Consider the following 16,388-nt stretch of genomic DNA (forward strand, 5'->3'; position numbering starts at 1 on the left):
GGGCCACAGACCCAGCCCCCTCCGACCTGGGGAGCGACGACTCCCAACAGCTGGGGACACATGGAGCTCTCCCCGCCCCTCCAGAGAAATGGGCGATACCCCCACACCTGGGGCGCACCAGCCCTCCCCATCTAAGGACAGGGGGCTCTCCGCCTGGGGTCGCAGACCTGCCATCCGCTTAGCTATGCACACTAGCTCGCCCCACCTGGGGACACAGCAAAGAGCACTCTCCTGGGAGACAGGTGGCCTTGCTCCTGGGCACAGGTTGATACGAGCCTATAGGGAGAGCCGGGACCTCGCCCCCGTGGGCCTGGGCAGGGCGCTGGGGTCCGGCTGGGGGTCTCGGAGAGCCGTGGGTCCCGCCTGCCCTATCCCGCCCCGCCCCCGCCGCCCCGCCGCCCCGCCCCGCCGGCCCTTCCGCCTCACTCACCGGCGCCACGCAGCGGGACGCGCACGGGCCATGGCGCGGACAGCGGGCAGGGAGCTAGCCCTGGTAAGGGGGCCGGGGCTACGGGACCCCATATCCCTGGCGACCTCCAGGTCCCCGCCCCTTGGGCCTCCTGGCCCCTGACCCAGTGAAGTGGCTGGTTCCTCTTAGGGACGGAGCGGGGGGGTGAGTGTCTCGGGCTCGTCTGCAGTAGGGGACAGAGACAGACTCTGTGAGCCTGGACCCTGGGACGTCTCCAAATGCCACCCCATCCTCCCAGGCCGAGGGAGGAGGGTACCCGCGGAGCCGAGGGGGCTTCTCTAGCCTGGGACCCCGCCCCGAGTCTTGCTGAGTCCGGCCGGGAAGGGAGGATGGAGCGGGAAGGGCCAGCCTGAGTCCGCGCGGGAGAGGGGGGCCGAGGCCCGGGGACCTGTCGCCCTGAGCTCGCCTCCGCGTCCAGGCGCCGCTGCAGGACTGGGGCCAGGAGATCGAGGACGGCGCGGTGTACAGTGTCTCCCTGCGGCGGCAGCGCAGCCAGCGCTGGAGCCCGGGGGAAGGGCCCGGGGGCAGCCAGGTGAGGAGTGGGGGCGGGGCGGGAGGCGACCAGGTGGGGGCGGGGCTACGTGGAGGGGCCTGGAGAGAAGGAGGTGGGGGCAGAGTGGAGGGGCGGAGCTGGGGATCGAGAAAGGGCGGGGCTTAGAGGCGGCCAGGTAAGGGCAGAGAGGGGCCCGGGGACGGCCAGGTGAGTGGGGGAGATGAGTGAGGCCGGGCCAGGTGAGGGCGCGGTTCCAGCGGGATCTGCGGACCGAACTGGACGGCAGGGCCCGGGTAAGCCAGGTTTAGCGGGGCTGAGCTGGAGGGGGAGGTGGTCTTTAGAAGGAGCCAAGTGAGAGCGGAATGGGATGGAGGGCAGGGACCAGAACAGCCAGCGAAGCGTGGCTGGAGAGTTGAGAGCAGTCTAGGGGTGGAGGGAAGGGGACAGAGGGCAGGGCCTGGCAGGACGAGGGTGTCCAGGGCGGGTTGCGGGCGTCATCTGTGCCTGGGGCAGGACAATGAATCCAGGGGGCGGGATGCAGAGGAAAGGGCAGGATCGGATGCAGGAGCGGCGCTGGAGGTGGGCGGGGTCGGAAAGGGGGGGCTCCGGCGGCCACTCCTCCGTGTCCCGTTGCAGGCCCCCGGCCCCGCGCCCGACGCCTTCCTCCATTACCGCACCAGCAAGGTCCGGGCGCTGAGGGCGGCGCGGCTGGAGCGGCTGGTGCGCGAGCTGGTGTCCGGAGACCGCGAGCAGGACCCGTGCTTCGTGCCTGCCTTCCTGGCCACCCACCGGGCCTTTGTGCCCACCGCCCGCGTGCTGGGCCTTCTCCTGCCACCGCCGCCGCCGCCCCTGCCGCCGGGGTCCGTACCCATCCCCAGGCCCTCACCTAGGAACCCCCCCAACCCCAATACCCTCCTTCTAAGCCCCACCCCCCGTAGCCCCCTCTTCTTCACCTGGATTTGGGGGGCTTTTCCCAGGGTAGTGATAAAGAAGACAGAAGAACGAGATCTGAGCTTCAACCAGAACCTGAGGTGGGTCTCCCATCTGGTGGGGGGGTTAGGGTTAGGGTCAAAGGTCGGATCTGAAGTGGAGGGGCTCGCCAGGTCCAGAGCAAAGGGCTGAGCTCTGAGGCCCCGCCCCTCTGGCCAGGGCTGTGGTGTCGGTGCTGGGCTCCTGGCTGCGGGACCACCCTCAGGATTTCCGGGACCCCCCTGCCCACTCGGACCTAGGCAGTGTCCGCATCTTTCTGGGCTGGGCGGCCCCGCTGGGCGCCGAGGCCCGGGAGGCTGAGAAGCTGCTAGGAGAGTTCCTGAAGGAGGCTGAGCATGCGCAGGAAGAACAGGAGCAGCCCCAGGCGTGGGCAGGTGAGGGGCCTCTGAGCAGGCCTTTCCTGCATGTTCCCTCCCCCAGGGTCCTCCTCTCTGCTCCCGGAGCTACAGATCTTGGGCAAGGTTCTTAACCCTGTCTGAGCCTCAGTTTCCCCACCTGTAAAGTGGAGATAATAACTCTCTAACGTATTAGCATTTGTCTAGCGCTTCCCCCAACCTCCTCCGTCCTAACTACAAAGATACTTCACCACTGGGTCAGGACGCCCTGTGTTTCTAGCTACAGATCATTGCATTGCTACTTGCCTTAGGAGCCACAGAGTCCTAGGTTCAAATCCTAGTTCTGCCATTTGCTGACTGTGTGACGTTGGATAAGTCACTGCACCTCTCTGAGCCTCAGTTTCCTTATCTGTGAAATGGGCCAACCATGGTACTTACCTCATTGGCCTCCATCCTTTCAACAAATATTTGGCCATGGGCTCTGGGCACCTAACAATGGATGGGAGCTCCTGGTTCCCTGGGGAAGACAGTCAGTAAACAAATAAATAAACAATGAGGGCTTGGCAAGGAGTATAGTTTTTGTTATTATCACTGATTCTTACTTAGTAGCTGTCTGCCACTTATAATGAAATATATACAAGAAGCCAGACATATTTCTTGTAGAGTAGGTGTCAGCAAACTATGTGGTCCTTTCTAGAAGGAGTTTGCCAACCTATGTTGTAGAGAGCTTTTGGCAGAGGGAAAAATATCCACATTCTTCATTCAGGTCTCCATCCAATTGTCACCTCCTCTGATATGCCTTCTCTGACCCCCTCCCAACAAACATATCCATCCACTCTGTCCTCTGAGCCTGCCTTATCTTTCTGTTTTTTTGTTGTTTGTTTGTTTTGTTTTTTGTTTTTTTGTGAGGAAGACCAACCCTGAGCTAACATCCAATGCCAATCCTCCTCTTTTTGCTGAAAAAGATTGGCCCTGGGCTAACATCCGTGCCCATCTTCCTCTACTTTATATGGGACGCCGCCACAGCATGGCTTGACAATCGGTGCAACAGTGCGCGCCCAGGATCCGAACCTGTTGGACCCCGGGCCACCTAAGCCGAGCGCACTTAACCACTGCGCCACCGGGCAGGCCCCTGTCTTACCTTTCTGTGTAGTTCTCATTGGTCTTGTCCCCGGTTCTGTCCCCAGGGGCAGGAACAAGGAGGATTTGTTGAATGAATAATTGCATCCTGCTTATAAAGTATCATCTTTCACCCATCTGTGTCGGATCTGATCCCTATCACAAAAGCATCTATATCCCTAATCTCCATCCACTAATCCTCACATAAAGCGGCCACATTTCTCTCCACTTTACAAAGGAGCAGCTGCTTCTCTCTCCCACCGATGACAAAGTCTCAGTTATTTACATCGCTTTTATCATTCCATCTTCCCTCCTGGTTACTAAGTGTCTTTCTTCCTCTGCCTTCAAGATTTCACCAGCTGATTCCAAGTCACTAGAACTACACACTCCAGGGCCGGCCCCGTGGCTTATCGGTTAAATGCGCGGTTCCGCTGCTGGCGGCCCGGGGTTCGGATCCCGGGTGCGCACCGACGCACCGCTTCTCCAGCCATGCTGAGGCCACATCCCACATACAGCAACTGGAAGGATGTGCAGCTATGACACACAACTATCTACTGGGGCTTTGGGGGAAAAAATAAATAAAATTAAAAAAAAAACCAACTACACAGTCCAATGGGGTAGCCACTAGCCCCACGTGGCTATTGAAATTGAACTGAAATTAATTAAATTGAACTTAAGTAAAAATAAAAATTCAGTTCTTTGGTTGCGCTAGCCACATTTCTGGTGCTCAGTAGCCACATCGGACAGCACAGGAAGAAAATATTTCCAGGAAATTCTATTGGAAGTGCTGCCCTGGCTATGAGTTCTTGAGGTCACAGGAGAAAATGAACATATATTGAATACCTACTGTGTGCCAGGCTCTTGGAACATTAACATCTTTATTTTTTGGGTCACATTTTTTTTTTTTTTGGTGAGGATGGTTGGCCCTGAGCTAACATCCATTGCCAATCTTCCTCTTTTTGCTGAGGAAGATTGGCCCTGAGCTAACATCTGTACCCATCTTCCTCTATTTTGTATGTGGGATGCTGCCACAAGATGGCTTGATGAGCAGTGCATAGGTCCACGCCCGGGATCTGAAGCTGCAAACCGAGGGCCGCTAAAGCAGTGTGTGAACTTAACCACTACGCCACCGGGCTGGCCCCAGCACCCAAGTTTAATCAAACCTTCGGATCTTACAGCAAATGTAGGGGATAGAGGAACATGCCACGTGTCACTAAGAGAAAGCAAACAGGGAAATAGAGAAGAATGTGACCTTCCTCAGGATAAATGACCCATTTTTTCCCTAATGACATTAAGCAAAAGGCAAATAGGGACTGTCACAGAATAAAAGTGACATAAGAAAGGAACAACCGAATGCCTTGAATGGATCTTTGGATTTTGAAGAAACAACTGACACAGGGGCTGGCCCCGTGGCGTAGCAGTTAAGTGCACGTGCTCTGCTGCTGGTGGCCCGGGTTCGTATCCTGGGCACGCACCAACGCACTGCTGGTCAGGACATGCTGTGGCAGCGTCCCATATAAAGTGGAGGAAGATGGGCACGGATGTTAGCTCAGGGCCAGTCTTCCTTAGCAAAAAAAAAAAAAAAGGATTAGCATAGATGTTAGCTCAGGGCTGATCTTCCTCACCAAAAAAAAAAAAAACTTTAAAAGAGACAATTTAGGGACAATGGGAGGATTTCAATATGGACTGTGTATTTCTTGACATCAAGTGATTATTGATGATTTTGTTGGAAATGATTGTGGGCCAGAAGGTTACATATTTTTTAAAGTCCTCGTCAATTAGAGGTACACACCAAAGTTTTTAAGTGTGTAGTGACCTATGTTTGGGATTTGCCTTCAAATCATCCTGGAAAAAAAATTTTTTTTAGTCAAATTGATGACTGTTGAAGATAAGCGATGGGTGTTTGAGTGTGGTTTATTTATTTTTATTTTTATTTTTTGTGAGGAAGATCAGCCCTGAGCTAACATCTATTGCCAATCCTCCTCCTTTTTTTCCCTTTTTCTCCCCAAAGCCCCAGTAGATAGTTGTATGTCATAGCTGCACATCCTTCTAGTTGCTGTATGTGGGACACGGCCTCAGCATGGCCGGAGAAGCGGTGCATCGGTGCGCGCCCGGGATCCGAACCCAGGCCGCCAGCAGCGGAGCGCGCGCACTTAACCGCTAAGCCACGGGGTCGACCCCTTGAGTGTTGTTTATACAATTTTCTCTACTTTTGTAGAGCAAGTTCCCTGTTCATGTCCACCCCGTTGTGGCAAGATCCAACTTTCAAAATGTCCCCTAGGGGGCGCCACCATTGAAACCCACTGCGGAAAAGTCATTCATGTTTATGGAGCCTTTTATGGCAGTCTGGTATGCATAATCCTGTCTGATTAAAAAAAAAAAAAGTCCAGATGAAGAAGCTGAGGCACAGAGACGTTGAAAGGCTGACTTTAGGGGCCGGCCCCGTGGCGCAAGCTAAGTGCGCTCCACTGCAGCGGCCCGGGGTTCGCCGGTTCGGATCCTGGGCGTGCACCGACGCACCGCTTGGCAAGCCATGCTGTGGCGGGGGTCCCATGTAAAGTGGAGGAAGATGGGCACGGATGTTAGCCCAGGGCCAGTCTTCCTCGGCAAAAAAAAAAAAAAAAAGAGGATTGGCAGATGTTAACTCAGGGCCGAATAAAAGGCTGACTTTATCTCACACAGCAAGCCCGGTGGACAAGCTTGAATTTGAACTTGGGAATTTTGGACAATAGCCTTCCCTTAACCACAGTTATACCACCTCTAAACAAAAGAAAAAGGACAGACAGATCTTATCCTAATACAAGTTCAAAGTCAAAAAGCCCTATTTTCTACTCTAGCCTTTGAGCGCGGCTTCAAATCTCTGCCCTGATGTTTACTGAACGCGTGACTTAGGGCAAATTATTCCTGCCTCAGTTTCCCCACCTGGAGAAGGTGGAGAATAGTACCTCCTGCCCCGGGGTAGTGTGCTAAATTACCGAGTTAATCCATGCTAGGTGCTCCACGAATGTTACTTTCGCTCTGACGTCCTTAAAAACACTCAGGGAGGTCTCCGTTTTACAGATGAGGAAGGAGGCTCAGAGACGCCAAGGGACTTGCCCAAGGTCACACAGCCAGTCCCGGATTCAAACTTGAGCGTTTTTAACCGGCTCTAATGCTCCCTCAGGACCTCCCGGAGCTGCCCGGACCCCCTGCCCAGACTCCCCGGAAGGCTGCTTGGAAGAGGAGGAGGGACTGGTGCGGGAAGGCCCCGAGCTCCTGGACTTCGGTGTAGACGAGGTGGCCGAGCAGCTGACCCTGATGGACGTGGTGAGGACCCGGGGCCCGCGGTGGGTGGGGGCAGGTCCCGCTAGGCTCAGATCCTACCCACCCACCCCCTCCGCCCAGGAGCTCTTCTCGCGCGTGCGGCCCTGCGAGTGCCTGGGCTCCGTGTGGTCGCAGCGGGACCGGCCGGGGGCCGCGGGCACCGCCCCCACCGTGCGCGCCACTGTGACCCAGTTCAACGCGGTGACCGGCTGCGTGCTGGGCTCCGTGCTGGGGGCGCCGGGCCTGGCCGCCCCGCAGAGGGCGCAGCGGCTGGAGAAGTGGATCCGCATCGCCCAGGTGCGTGTTGGGGGGGGGGGGGCATGGGGCGGGGCCAAGGGACCCAGAGAGACCCGGCGGGCAGAAGGCAGAGGACAGGGGTCTGGGAACGAGGGGAGGGTTGGAGCTGGGAGGTGCCTAAGGGAAAGCCTGGGGGGTGGGCTGGCCGGCCCAGGGACAGCTGAGAGACGCTAGGCGACTCTAGGGATAAGAGGATGGGATGGGGGGGTGATGGGGAGGGGATAGGATTGGAGGAGGGACCAAAGCCCAGACAAGGGGACGGGGGTCTCGAAAGTGGCTGGATAGGGGCGGGGCAGGAGCCTCAGGGAAGAGAGGAAGAGAGAAATGGGGGGCCCAGGAGAGAGAGTGGGGGCGTGGCAAGGGGGGAGGGGAGGGGATAGAAAGTTGATGCTTGGGGTGACACTTGGGTTCAGTGAGGAGGGGTCTGGGTCCAGGAGAGATGCTATGGGCACGTCTAGGGCTCAAGGAGAAGGAGTAGGGACAGGAGAAGCCGAGGTCAGAGGTAGGGGATAGAGGGGCAGCTGGGGGCGGGGCTGGGCTGCAGGGAGAGGAGGGGAGGGGCTCCTGGGGGAGGAGGCTGACTCTGGGTAGCTTGTCAGATGAGGGGCGAGTTGTAGGAGTCTGGCCAGGGGTCAAAAGTCATGCGATCAAAGGCAAATCATCCCTGGGGGTCAGACTTGAGGTCTGACCAGCGCCCCCACCCCGCCCCCCAGCGCTGCCGGGAGCTGCGGAATTTCTCCTCCCTGCGCGCCGTCCTGTCTGCTCTGCAGTCGAACCCCATCTACCGGCTCAAGCGCAGCTGGGGCGCCGTGAGCCGGTGAGCGAGGAGTGGGGGGTCTGCTGGGGTGGATTCTCCTCCTCGCCCCATCCCAGCTCTGACCCTCCCAGCCGCGGACCCCTAACCCCTCTCCTGTCCCCCTAGGGAACCCTTATCCACTTTCAGGAAACTTTCCCAGATTTTCTCCGATGAGAACAACCACCTGAGCTGCAGAGAGATTCTCTCCCAGGTATAGACGGGTGCGGACCCCGTGGGTACCGGGCCAGGAAGGGGACCAGGCAGGGCATCACTTGTCATTGTCATTCAGTGTCCTTTCCCTACCGCTCGGGAATGACCTTCCTCTTGTATGCAGGCGGCCCCGCCTTCTCCCGGCCTCTGCTGCCCTCGTGATAGCTCACACCCGGTGACCACGTGACCACGTTCTTTATTCATTCAACATATGCCAGAAGTTACGGGGAAAAGGTCGCCTGAGGCCACAGTCACAGCAAAGAGTGAAAAAAAATTGTGCCAGGGACTTGACTTTGATAAGCAAAATTGAAAAGAGTGTGCCAACAGGACTGACTTATTGTAGGCAAGATTTAGGTTCTAAGAGCAATGATGAGCTCAGGGAACAAGGAACTCTGCATTAAGCACCTACTGTGTGCCAGGCACTGTGCCAGGAGGCTCTGCCGTGAACCAGACACCGTTCCTGCCCTGGAGGAGACACACAGGGCAAGAATAAGTGCGCCAGCTATTGTGTAATTAATTCCCAGGCAGAGCGATGGTATGAAGGCCAGGTTCAGGGCGTTTCCAGGGGGTTGACGGCCGGCCTGTTCCATCCAGGCCCCTGACAAGGATTCTCACCTGTGTTAAGGTGGTCCCTGGGGGCCACAGCACCCACGAGCCCACCTCTGTCAACTTAGCCTCAAAACGAGTTTATTCCAGAACAGCCAAGAGAATTGCAATTGGGGATGTACATTCTAGGGCGAACCATAGGGAAATCCAGCAAACAAAGGAGGGGGCTGCTTTATAGAGGAAAAGGGGGAGGAGGGAGGGGCTGCTCTAAAGGAAAGTCCACTGGGGGAAAGTAACAGCTCAAGGCCGCAATGACTTCTCATTGGCTGAGCTGCAGGCGTTTCTCATTGGCTGAGCTGAAGCGTTTCTCATTGGCTGAGCTGTAGCATTTCTCATTGGCTGAGCTGCGGTGTTTCTCATTGGCTGAGCTGTAGCATTTCTCATTGGCTGAGCTGCAGGTGTTTCTCATTGGCTGAGCTGTAGCATTTCTCATTGGCTGAGCTGCGGTGTTTCTCATTGGCTGAACTGTAGCATTTCTCATTGGCTGAGCTCTAGCGTTTCTCATTGGCTGAGCTGCAGCGTTTCTCATTGGCTGAGCTGTAGCATTTCTCGTTGGCTGGGCAGTTGCCGGGTGGGGAGAGAAATCTTCCCTCCGTTGTGAAGTGGTTTTGCTCCCTGCGGATGATGCAAGTCCCTCTCTTCCTGTTTGGTGTAATTGAGGATGTGTGATAGGGCGTGAGGGCTCCCCCTACAGGCCTTCCTGACTCCAATTTAGTTAAGATTTCCTTTATTAATTTCATCATCCCTGGTGGGGCCGGCTCCTTCTGCTTATCTGCTCCCTCCCTGCCTCCCTCATGCCTCCCCTCCTTCCCCCTGCTCACTTTCCATTGGGAAACCTTTGCAACTGGTTTGTGATTGCTGAGAGCAAAATGAGTGTATATATGTTGAGGTGTCTTCCCTGAGGGTGGGTCGAAGAGACCCCAGGACTGCTCAGATCTGCCCCTGCCCCCAGGAGGAGGCCACTGAAGGACCCCAGGAGGAGGACACGCCCCCAGGAAGCCTGCCCTCAGTGAGTGATGTGGTTTTGGATGGGGACCAGCAGGACCCTCAGGGAGGGGGTGGAGCATGATGGGGTCAGTGATGGCTGAAACTGACTGGAGTTCTGGGGGCCACAGAAGTTGCCCCCAGGCCCTGTCCCCTACCTTGGCACCTTTCTCACGGACCTGGTTATGCTGGACACAGCCTTGCCGGACATGCTGGAGGTCTGACCCCTGCCTGACCCTTGATTCTTGACCTCAGTGCTACTCGCCCTCAGCACAATAGGCCTCCTGACATCCTGCCCTTGACCTTGCCTGAACTGACCCCAGCCCCTGACCTTGACCCTCCATCCTTGACCCTGGAGGCTGCAGTTCAGACAAAGTTTGCCTGCAGGGAGATCTCATCAACTTTGAGAAGAGGAGGAAGGTGAGCGGGCACTGGGTGGGTGTGGGGGGTCTAGGGTGGGGGCAGGGCAGGGGCGGGGTCTCAGAGGCCACTCCCCCAGGAGTGGGAGATCCTGGCCCGCATCCAGCAGCTGCAGAGGCGCTGTCGCAGCTACCGCCTGAGCCCCCACCCGCCCATCCTGGCCGCCCTGCGCGCCCAGCAGCAGCTCAGCGAGGAGCAGAGGTGACCACCCTGTGGCCTGGCCTGGCCCCACCCTGGCTGACCCTCGATCGCACACTGGATCTGTTTATCCCATGCACCTCCCCAGCTCCTCCTAAGACCCCCTCCTGAGCCCTGACCCCCCCCAACCTGTGACCTTGCATTATTTCCAGCCCAATCGAGTGCCCCAATCGATCTCTGACCTCAAACTTTGACCCCGTCTGACTTTCTGACTTCAGCCTTGAACACGCGGCTGGCCATCTGTGCTCTTCCCACCTTCTGGCCCTGTCTGACCCGTGACGCCATCGTGACCCCCCATCTGACTCTCTGAGCCTAATCATTGACCCCCAGTTCTGAGTAACTGACTCTATCTCAGATGTAAATTCAACCATCCAACTCAATTAATCTAATTGTTTCCTTTCATTCTATTGAATCTATGACCCTAACCATTGACCCCAATGATTGCGTGACTTTGAACTCTATGTGCTGACTCTATCTCAGATGTAAATTCAACCATCCAACTCAATTAATCTAATTGTTTCCTTTCGTTCTATTGAATCTATGACCCTAACCATTGACCCCAATGATTGCGTGACCTTGAACTCTATGTGCCAACCAGGCCATCCCAAATAAGACCCTGATTCTCAGGGCCCCATTTACTGCCTTGGCCCTGACCTCTGGTGCCCAACCCCAGGCTGTTCCCCACTGACCCCCCCGAAACCCAGCTTGATTCTAACGCGTGTCTCCTCATTCCCTGCTGCCTCCTGCCCCCTGCCCCCTCAGCTACCGCATCTCCCGTGTCATTGAGCCGCCGGCCGCCTCCTGCCCCAGCTCCCCACGCATCCGGCGGAGAATCAGCCTCACCAAGCGTCTCAGTGCGTGAGTCTCGGGGAGTGTGTGTGGGGTGATGTGGGCAGAGACGGGGGCTGCTCCTTGGACTGAGTCTGCCTCAGCCTCAGCCCCTGTCCCTATTCTCAGGAAGCTGTCCCGAGAGAAATGCTCGTCCCCTGGCGAGAGTCCCGGGGACCCCTCATCCCCCGCCTCCAGGTGAGCATCCTGCTCGTTGAAGGGGCTGGAGACAGCGGAGTCAGAGGTCCAGTCAGCCACCCCACCTTCGGTTCTGTGTCTCCCCTAGTCTGTCCCCGGGGTCCCCCCCGTCCAGTCCTGGAACCAAGGACCCTCCTCCTGGCAGCCCCCCGGCCTCTCCAGGCCCGCAGGGTCCCAGCACCAAGGTACCAGGACTGCCCCTGCATGCATGTGGGGCTGCGGGTGCCGAGAGCTGTGTGTGTGTTTGTGTGTGTGTGTCTGCACGCACGCACGTCTGTGTGTGCACCCGGGATTTCAGGGCCAGGCATGTACAAAGGAGCCTGTACACACAGTCAGCTCAGCCCTCGGGGTGTCTGTCCAGGGGAACATGTGCATCCCCACGGCCCTGTCTGAGAGATTGGCCCTCAATCTGGCTGGTGCTCAGATCTGGACCCGTGTGTCCGCTCTCCCACAGGGCGCTCCGGGGTGCAATCACAGACTTTTGCAAGGATATGTGTGTCCCCAGGAATTTGCACACCTTAAGGGGAAACGTGGGCACAAATACGCACAGGACCACACGCGAGGCTGTTCGTGGGCGTGGGCTTGTGCGTGTACAACAGCTGTGAGCATGTGTGTGTGCTCGCTGCTCTCTGTGTATGCAGGACATCTTGTGTGTGAACGTGGGTTTGTGTGTTTATCGGTCATGTGTGAATGTGTCTGTGCAACGGGGCACGGAGGTCTGTATAGGACGAGATTGCGTAGATGCAGGCGTGTGGGCAGCCTAATGGCGTGTCCCCAGGCTCCGGGGGTGTCGGGGGATGCGTTAGATATAATGAGGGGGGCTAGTGCTCTCCCACCACTCAGCCGCCACCCCCACTGCCTACAGCTGCCCCTGAGCCTGGACCCGCCAGGCCCCCGGCCCCTGGCCTTGCCCCTGAGTGGCCCTCGCGTCCCCCCCCCCGGGGCAGCAGGGCTCGGAGGCCCGCGTCATCCGTGTCAGCATCGACAACGACCACGGGAACGTGTATCGCAGCATCTTGGTGAGGGGCTGGGCGGGGACCTGCCGGGGGCAGCCCTGCCCTTGGGGCTCGGGCTGTCACATCTCACCTCTCTTCCCAGCTCACTAGTCAGGACAAGGCCCCTAGCGTGGTGCAGCGAGCCTTGCAGAAGCACAATGTGGCCCAGCCCTGGGCCCGCGACTACCAGCTCTTCCAAGTCCTTCCTGGGGACAGGGGTGAGCGGGGACCACTTGGAGGGTGGCAGACTGACCAGGGGCAAGGATGGCCCTAACAGGGCCATGAGGTGGTTCAGGCACAGAGTAGGGGTAAGATAAGCAGGGTGGGGATAAAAGGCAGTAATATATTTGTGCCTCAATTATGTGGGGTCATGAGGTTGTCCTGGCTCAGCATGAGGGAAGGGGGCACCAAAGGTGTCTTCCTAGGATTTAGGGGGGAAATGAGATTGTCCAGGGCCAAATGGGAGAGGGAGTGTAGAAGGTTGTCTGGGCTTAAATTTGTAGGATTGTGAGGTTGTTCAGGCTCTACTGTTGGGGTGGGAGACTAAAGGGGATCTGGGCTTGGATTTGAGGGGAAATGAGTTTCTCCAGCCTCAGCATGGGGACCCTGAAGTTATCCGAACTTGGCTTGGGAGAGGGCGACATGGTATTGAAATTCAGAGTAGGGGAGCATGAGGTTGTTCATTGTAGACGTGGGTAGGAGGTTGTCCAGTTTTCAAGAGGGAGAGGCAAGAGGTTGACATGTAAAAGGACATGACATGAGGTTGGCCGGACATTAGGCAGGAATACTTGAGGTTGTTTACATGTCAAGTGTGAGGGCCAGAGGTTGTGCGGGCTGGAAGTGGGAAGTCAGAAGTTGTCAAAGTTCATGGCGAGAGCAGCATGAACTTGGCTGGGAATTGGCTGCTGGGGAAGGGTGGGGAGAGCAGGAAGTTGTTTGGAACTAAGTTTGCCCAAGCTTGTAGTATAGGTTATCAAGACTTCAGGGAGAAATGGCAGGAGGTTGCCCAGGTTCGTGGTGGGGAGGAGACTTGAGGTTGTGTGGGCTTCGAGTGGGAAGTTGTCCAGGTTCCTAATGAGAGGAGGGTGAGGTTGTCTTCGCGCTGGCTAAAGGGACCCAAGGTTGTTCAGGCCCCGGGGTGAATAGCAGGTTACCTAGGTCCTTTGTGGGGGAAGTACGAGGTTGTGCGGGCCTTTCATCATCCTCTCCACCTCTGGCCAGAGCTCCTGATTCCAGAGAACGCCAATGTCTTCTATGCCATGAGTCCAGCCGTCCCCGGAGACTTCGTGCTGCGGCGCAAGGAGGGGGCCCCGCCCACACCCTCAGTCTCCCTGACCTGAGGTGGCCTGCTCCTCCCTCCGGGATGCAGACCCCACTGGCAGCTTGGGGCCTGGCCCCGGAAAGCTTCTGTTCCCCAGTAGAGCCCATCGTGCTCCATACCTGGTGACCCCTCCCCCCAACTTGATTGGACCCCATCCCTCTGACCCTCCTGGCACCAGACCCCTGTTCCAAAGACATCAGCCCCCAGGGTGGCTAGTTAAACATAGAAGGGGGATCATTGGGGGGTCAGACCCTTCCCCAGAGAAATCTTGTAACATTAGAGACGCATCAGAACTGACAGAAGTGGATGAAAATAGCGACCAAAGTTATGGACCAGGAGTGAGTCTTGTTTGTTCTGCACCATGCTCCATGTTCACTCCTCATCAAGATAAAAAAAGAGAAACATTTTGCTGCAAGGGAGGCTGTTAGTGTGGTGTTTTACTTTGGTAGCCAGCTAAAAATCAGTGGTTCTATTACCATAGAAAAAGGTGATTGGATTTGGGGGGACAATGACTGTCTCAGTCTCAGAGCAAATCAGAGCCAGGAGACAGCAACAAAATCCCGATGATATCTTTTGAGTCCCTAGATCCAGCTATGCCTGAAGCTGGACCCACTGAACTTTTCGATTACATGAGCCATTAACTTCCTAAGAGTCCTAAGAAAGGGGGTGGGTGAGGCATGACCAGACGACAGAGGAGGGCCCTGTCACACACACAGGGTTCAGGACTCCCTCCACCAACATTTTGAGGTGATATGCTTCTTTTCTGCCATGTATATAGGAAAGTGGAGAAATGAAATTCCATCGGAATCAGAGATAAATAACATCGATGAAAGGAGGGGGATGAGCTCTCTATCAGTATTGGGGAAGGAAAAAGAAACAGGTAGAGAAGGCAGAGACGAAATGAGCTGTAGGATCACCTGCAACGTAGTCATAACAACAACAATAATAAGATGACCACTTATGAACCCCCACTCTATGCTGGACACAGACTAGGGGCTTTATATCTCACTGTATTAATCAGGGTTCTGTCTGTTTCAAGTGGTCAAAAACCCAACTCAAACAGGCATGTGCAAAAAAGGAAATTAATGGCTCATGTAACTGAAAAGTTCAATGGGGCCAGCTTCAGGCACAGTTGGATCCAAGGACTCAAAATATGTCATTGGGACTGTGTTGCTGTCTCTTGGCTCTGATTTGCTCTGAGACTGAGACTGTCATTGTCCCACCAAATCCAATCACATTCTTCTGTGGTAATAGAACACTGATTTTTAGCGGGCTACCCAGAGTAAAAACCACACTTCCAGTCTCCCTTGCAGCAAAATGTGGTCATGTGAGTAAGTCCTGACCAATGAGATGTAAAGGGAAAGGAGGTGGGCAAATTCTGGGTCCTGCCCTTAAAGAGAAGGAGTGTGTCCTCCTCTTCCTCTTTTCCTCTTTTTCTGCCTCCTGCTGGTTAGAATGAAGACACAGGGTGGATTATGTTGGATTGGGTGGTTCGCATCCTCTGAATAATGGAGCAACAAAATGGAAGGAATGTGGCTCTCTGAGACCAGGGAGCTGCCATATTGTATTACTGCTACTTAGATTGTTACGTAAGAGAGATGTCTATCTTACTTAAAGCCACTATTATTTGGGTCTCTGTTACAGTAGCCAAAAGGACATTTTAATTAACATAGCGTGAATCCAAGGCAGGCTCACACCTCCTGAGGGCAGTGCCAGGCCAACATCCTACCAGCTCCACCTTCCCATGCAAGGAGAGCCCCTCCTTCCCATCCGCTCCAGCAAAAGTCTCAGAGCAGATGCCCATTGGACCAGCTTGTGTCACGTGGCCACCCGTGAACCAATCACTGTGCTCAGAGGATTGTAATATGCTAATTGGCCAGGCCTGGGTCCTGTGCCCATGCTTTGAGCTGGCAGAGAAATTTCAAATCACAGGAGTGGAGTCTGGGAGGGCACAAAAATGGAAATTACATTTGGATGCCATTACTAGGAGAAGGGAGAGTTCTGGTGAACGGGCAAAAAGCAATCCCTAGGGTTCTAAACTTTGCCCCTGGAGCAATAATAGGGGATGCCCAAGCACTGTGTAAGGTGGGAGAGGAGACAGAAGAATCTAAGCCTCATAGAGCGTTTGATAAAAGAAAGATCATGGTATGGCTACTTTACAGGCTTTTTTTCCTCTAAGTATTAAGACCTTAAGATCAATCAATCAGAAGTCAGTAGCAGCATCCTTCTGAAACTAGCTTAAGCAAATAATTGCTATCCTTACTGTACCCACTGTTCTAAGAACTTGACATAATCTATTTCATAATCTTCATAATAGCCCTATGGAGTAGGCACCATTATTATGCCCATTTTATACACGAAAAACTGAGACTAGGGAGGGTTAATTACTTAGGCAACGTGGCATGATAAGATTGGGGCTCAGACCTGGATGATCTGCCTTGTGTCCAAGCACGTGCACTTAACCACTGGGCTGGTTCGCCTCTCATAATCACAGCTTATAGTTTCTGCTTCTCTCTCACACACACGGTCCAAGTGGCAATTTCCTGAGGAAGAGATTCTCATAGAATCACTTCTGTTTTTTAAAAGTGCAGAGGTACTCAGGCACAGCTGTATCCGGTGACTAACACAAGACCCACTGTTTCTTTACATCTTTTACTCATCTTTTACTCCACTCATATTTCTTGAGGTCCTACTGTGTGCCAGGCCCTGTTCTAGGCGCTGGGGATGCAGAAATGGACTAGTGAGGGAGGCGAATAAACAACATATCAAATACATGTTAGGTGATAATAGCAGAGAGGATGCAAACTAATAATAATAAAATAATGA

The 16,388-nt window shown here is 55.3% G+C and overlaps 1 protein-coding gene across 1 annotated transcript; it reads left to right on the forward strand.

Annotated features, from left to right (window-relative positions):
- Positions 1–444: 444 nt before the first annotated feature.
- RGL3 (ral guanine nucleotide dissociation stimulator like 3) lies at positions 445–15,233 on the forward strand. Its single transcript, XM_058525646.1, is given in 20 exon segments — positions 445–493; positions 888–1,001; positions 1,599–1,822; positions 1,940–1,993; positions 2,112–2,326; positions 6,570–6,712; positions 6,791–7,006; positions 7,720–7,823; positions 7,929–8,013; positions 9,571–9,627; positions 9,734–9,820; positions 9,990–10,022; positions 10,102–10,223; positions 10,983–11,078; positions 11,178–11,246; positions 11,335–11,431; positions 12,112–12,177; positions 12,179–12,265; positions 12,345–12,459; positions 13,463–15,233. Coding segments are annotated over 20 exon segments (2,136 nt in total). The 5' UTR covers positions 445–460; the 3' UTR covers positions 13,582–15,233.
- Positions 15,234–16,388: the final 1,155 nt, after the last annotated feature.

The sequence above is a fragment of the Diceros bicornis genome, chromosome 30, assembly GCF_020826845.1.
Source record: "Diceros bicornis minor isolate mBicDic1 chromosome 30, mDicBic1.mat.cur, whole genome shotgun sequence".
Classification (NCBI taxonomy): Eukaryota; Metazoa; Chordata; class Mammalia; order Perissodactyla; family Rhinocerotidae; genus Diceros; species Diceros bicornis.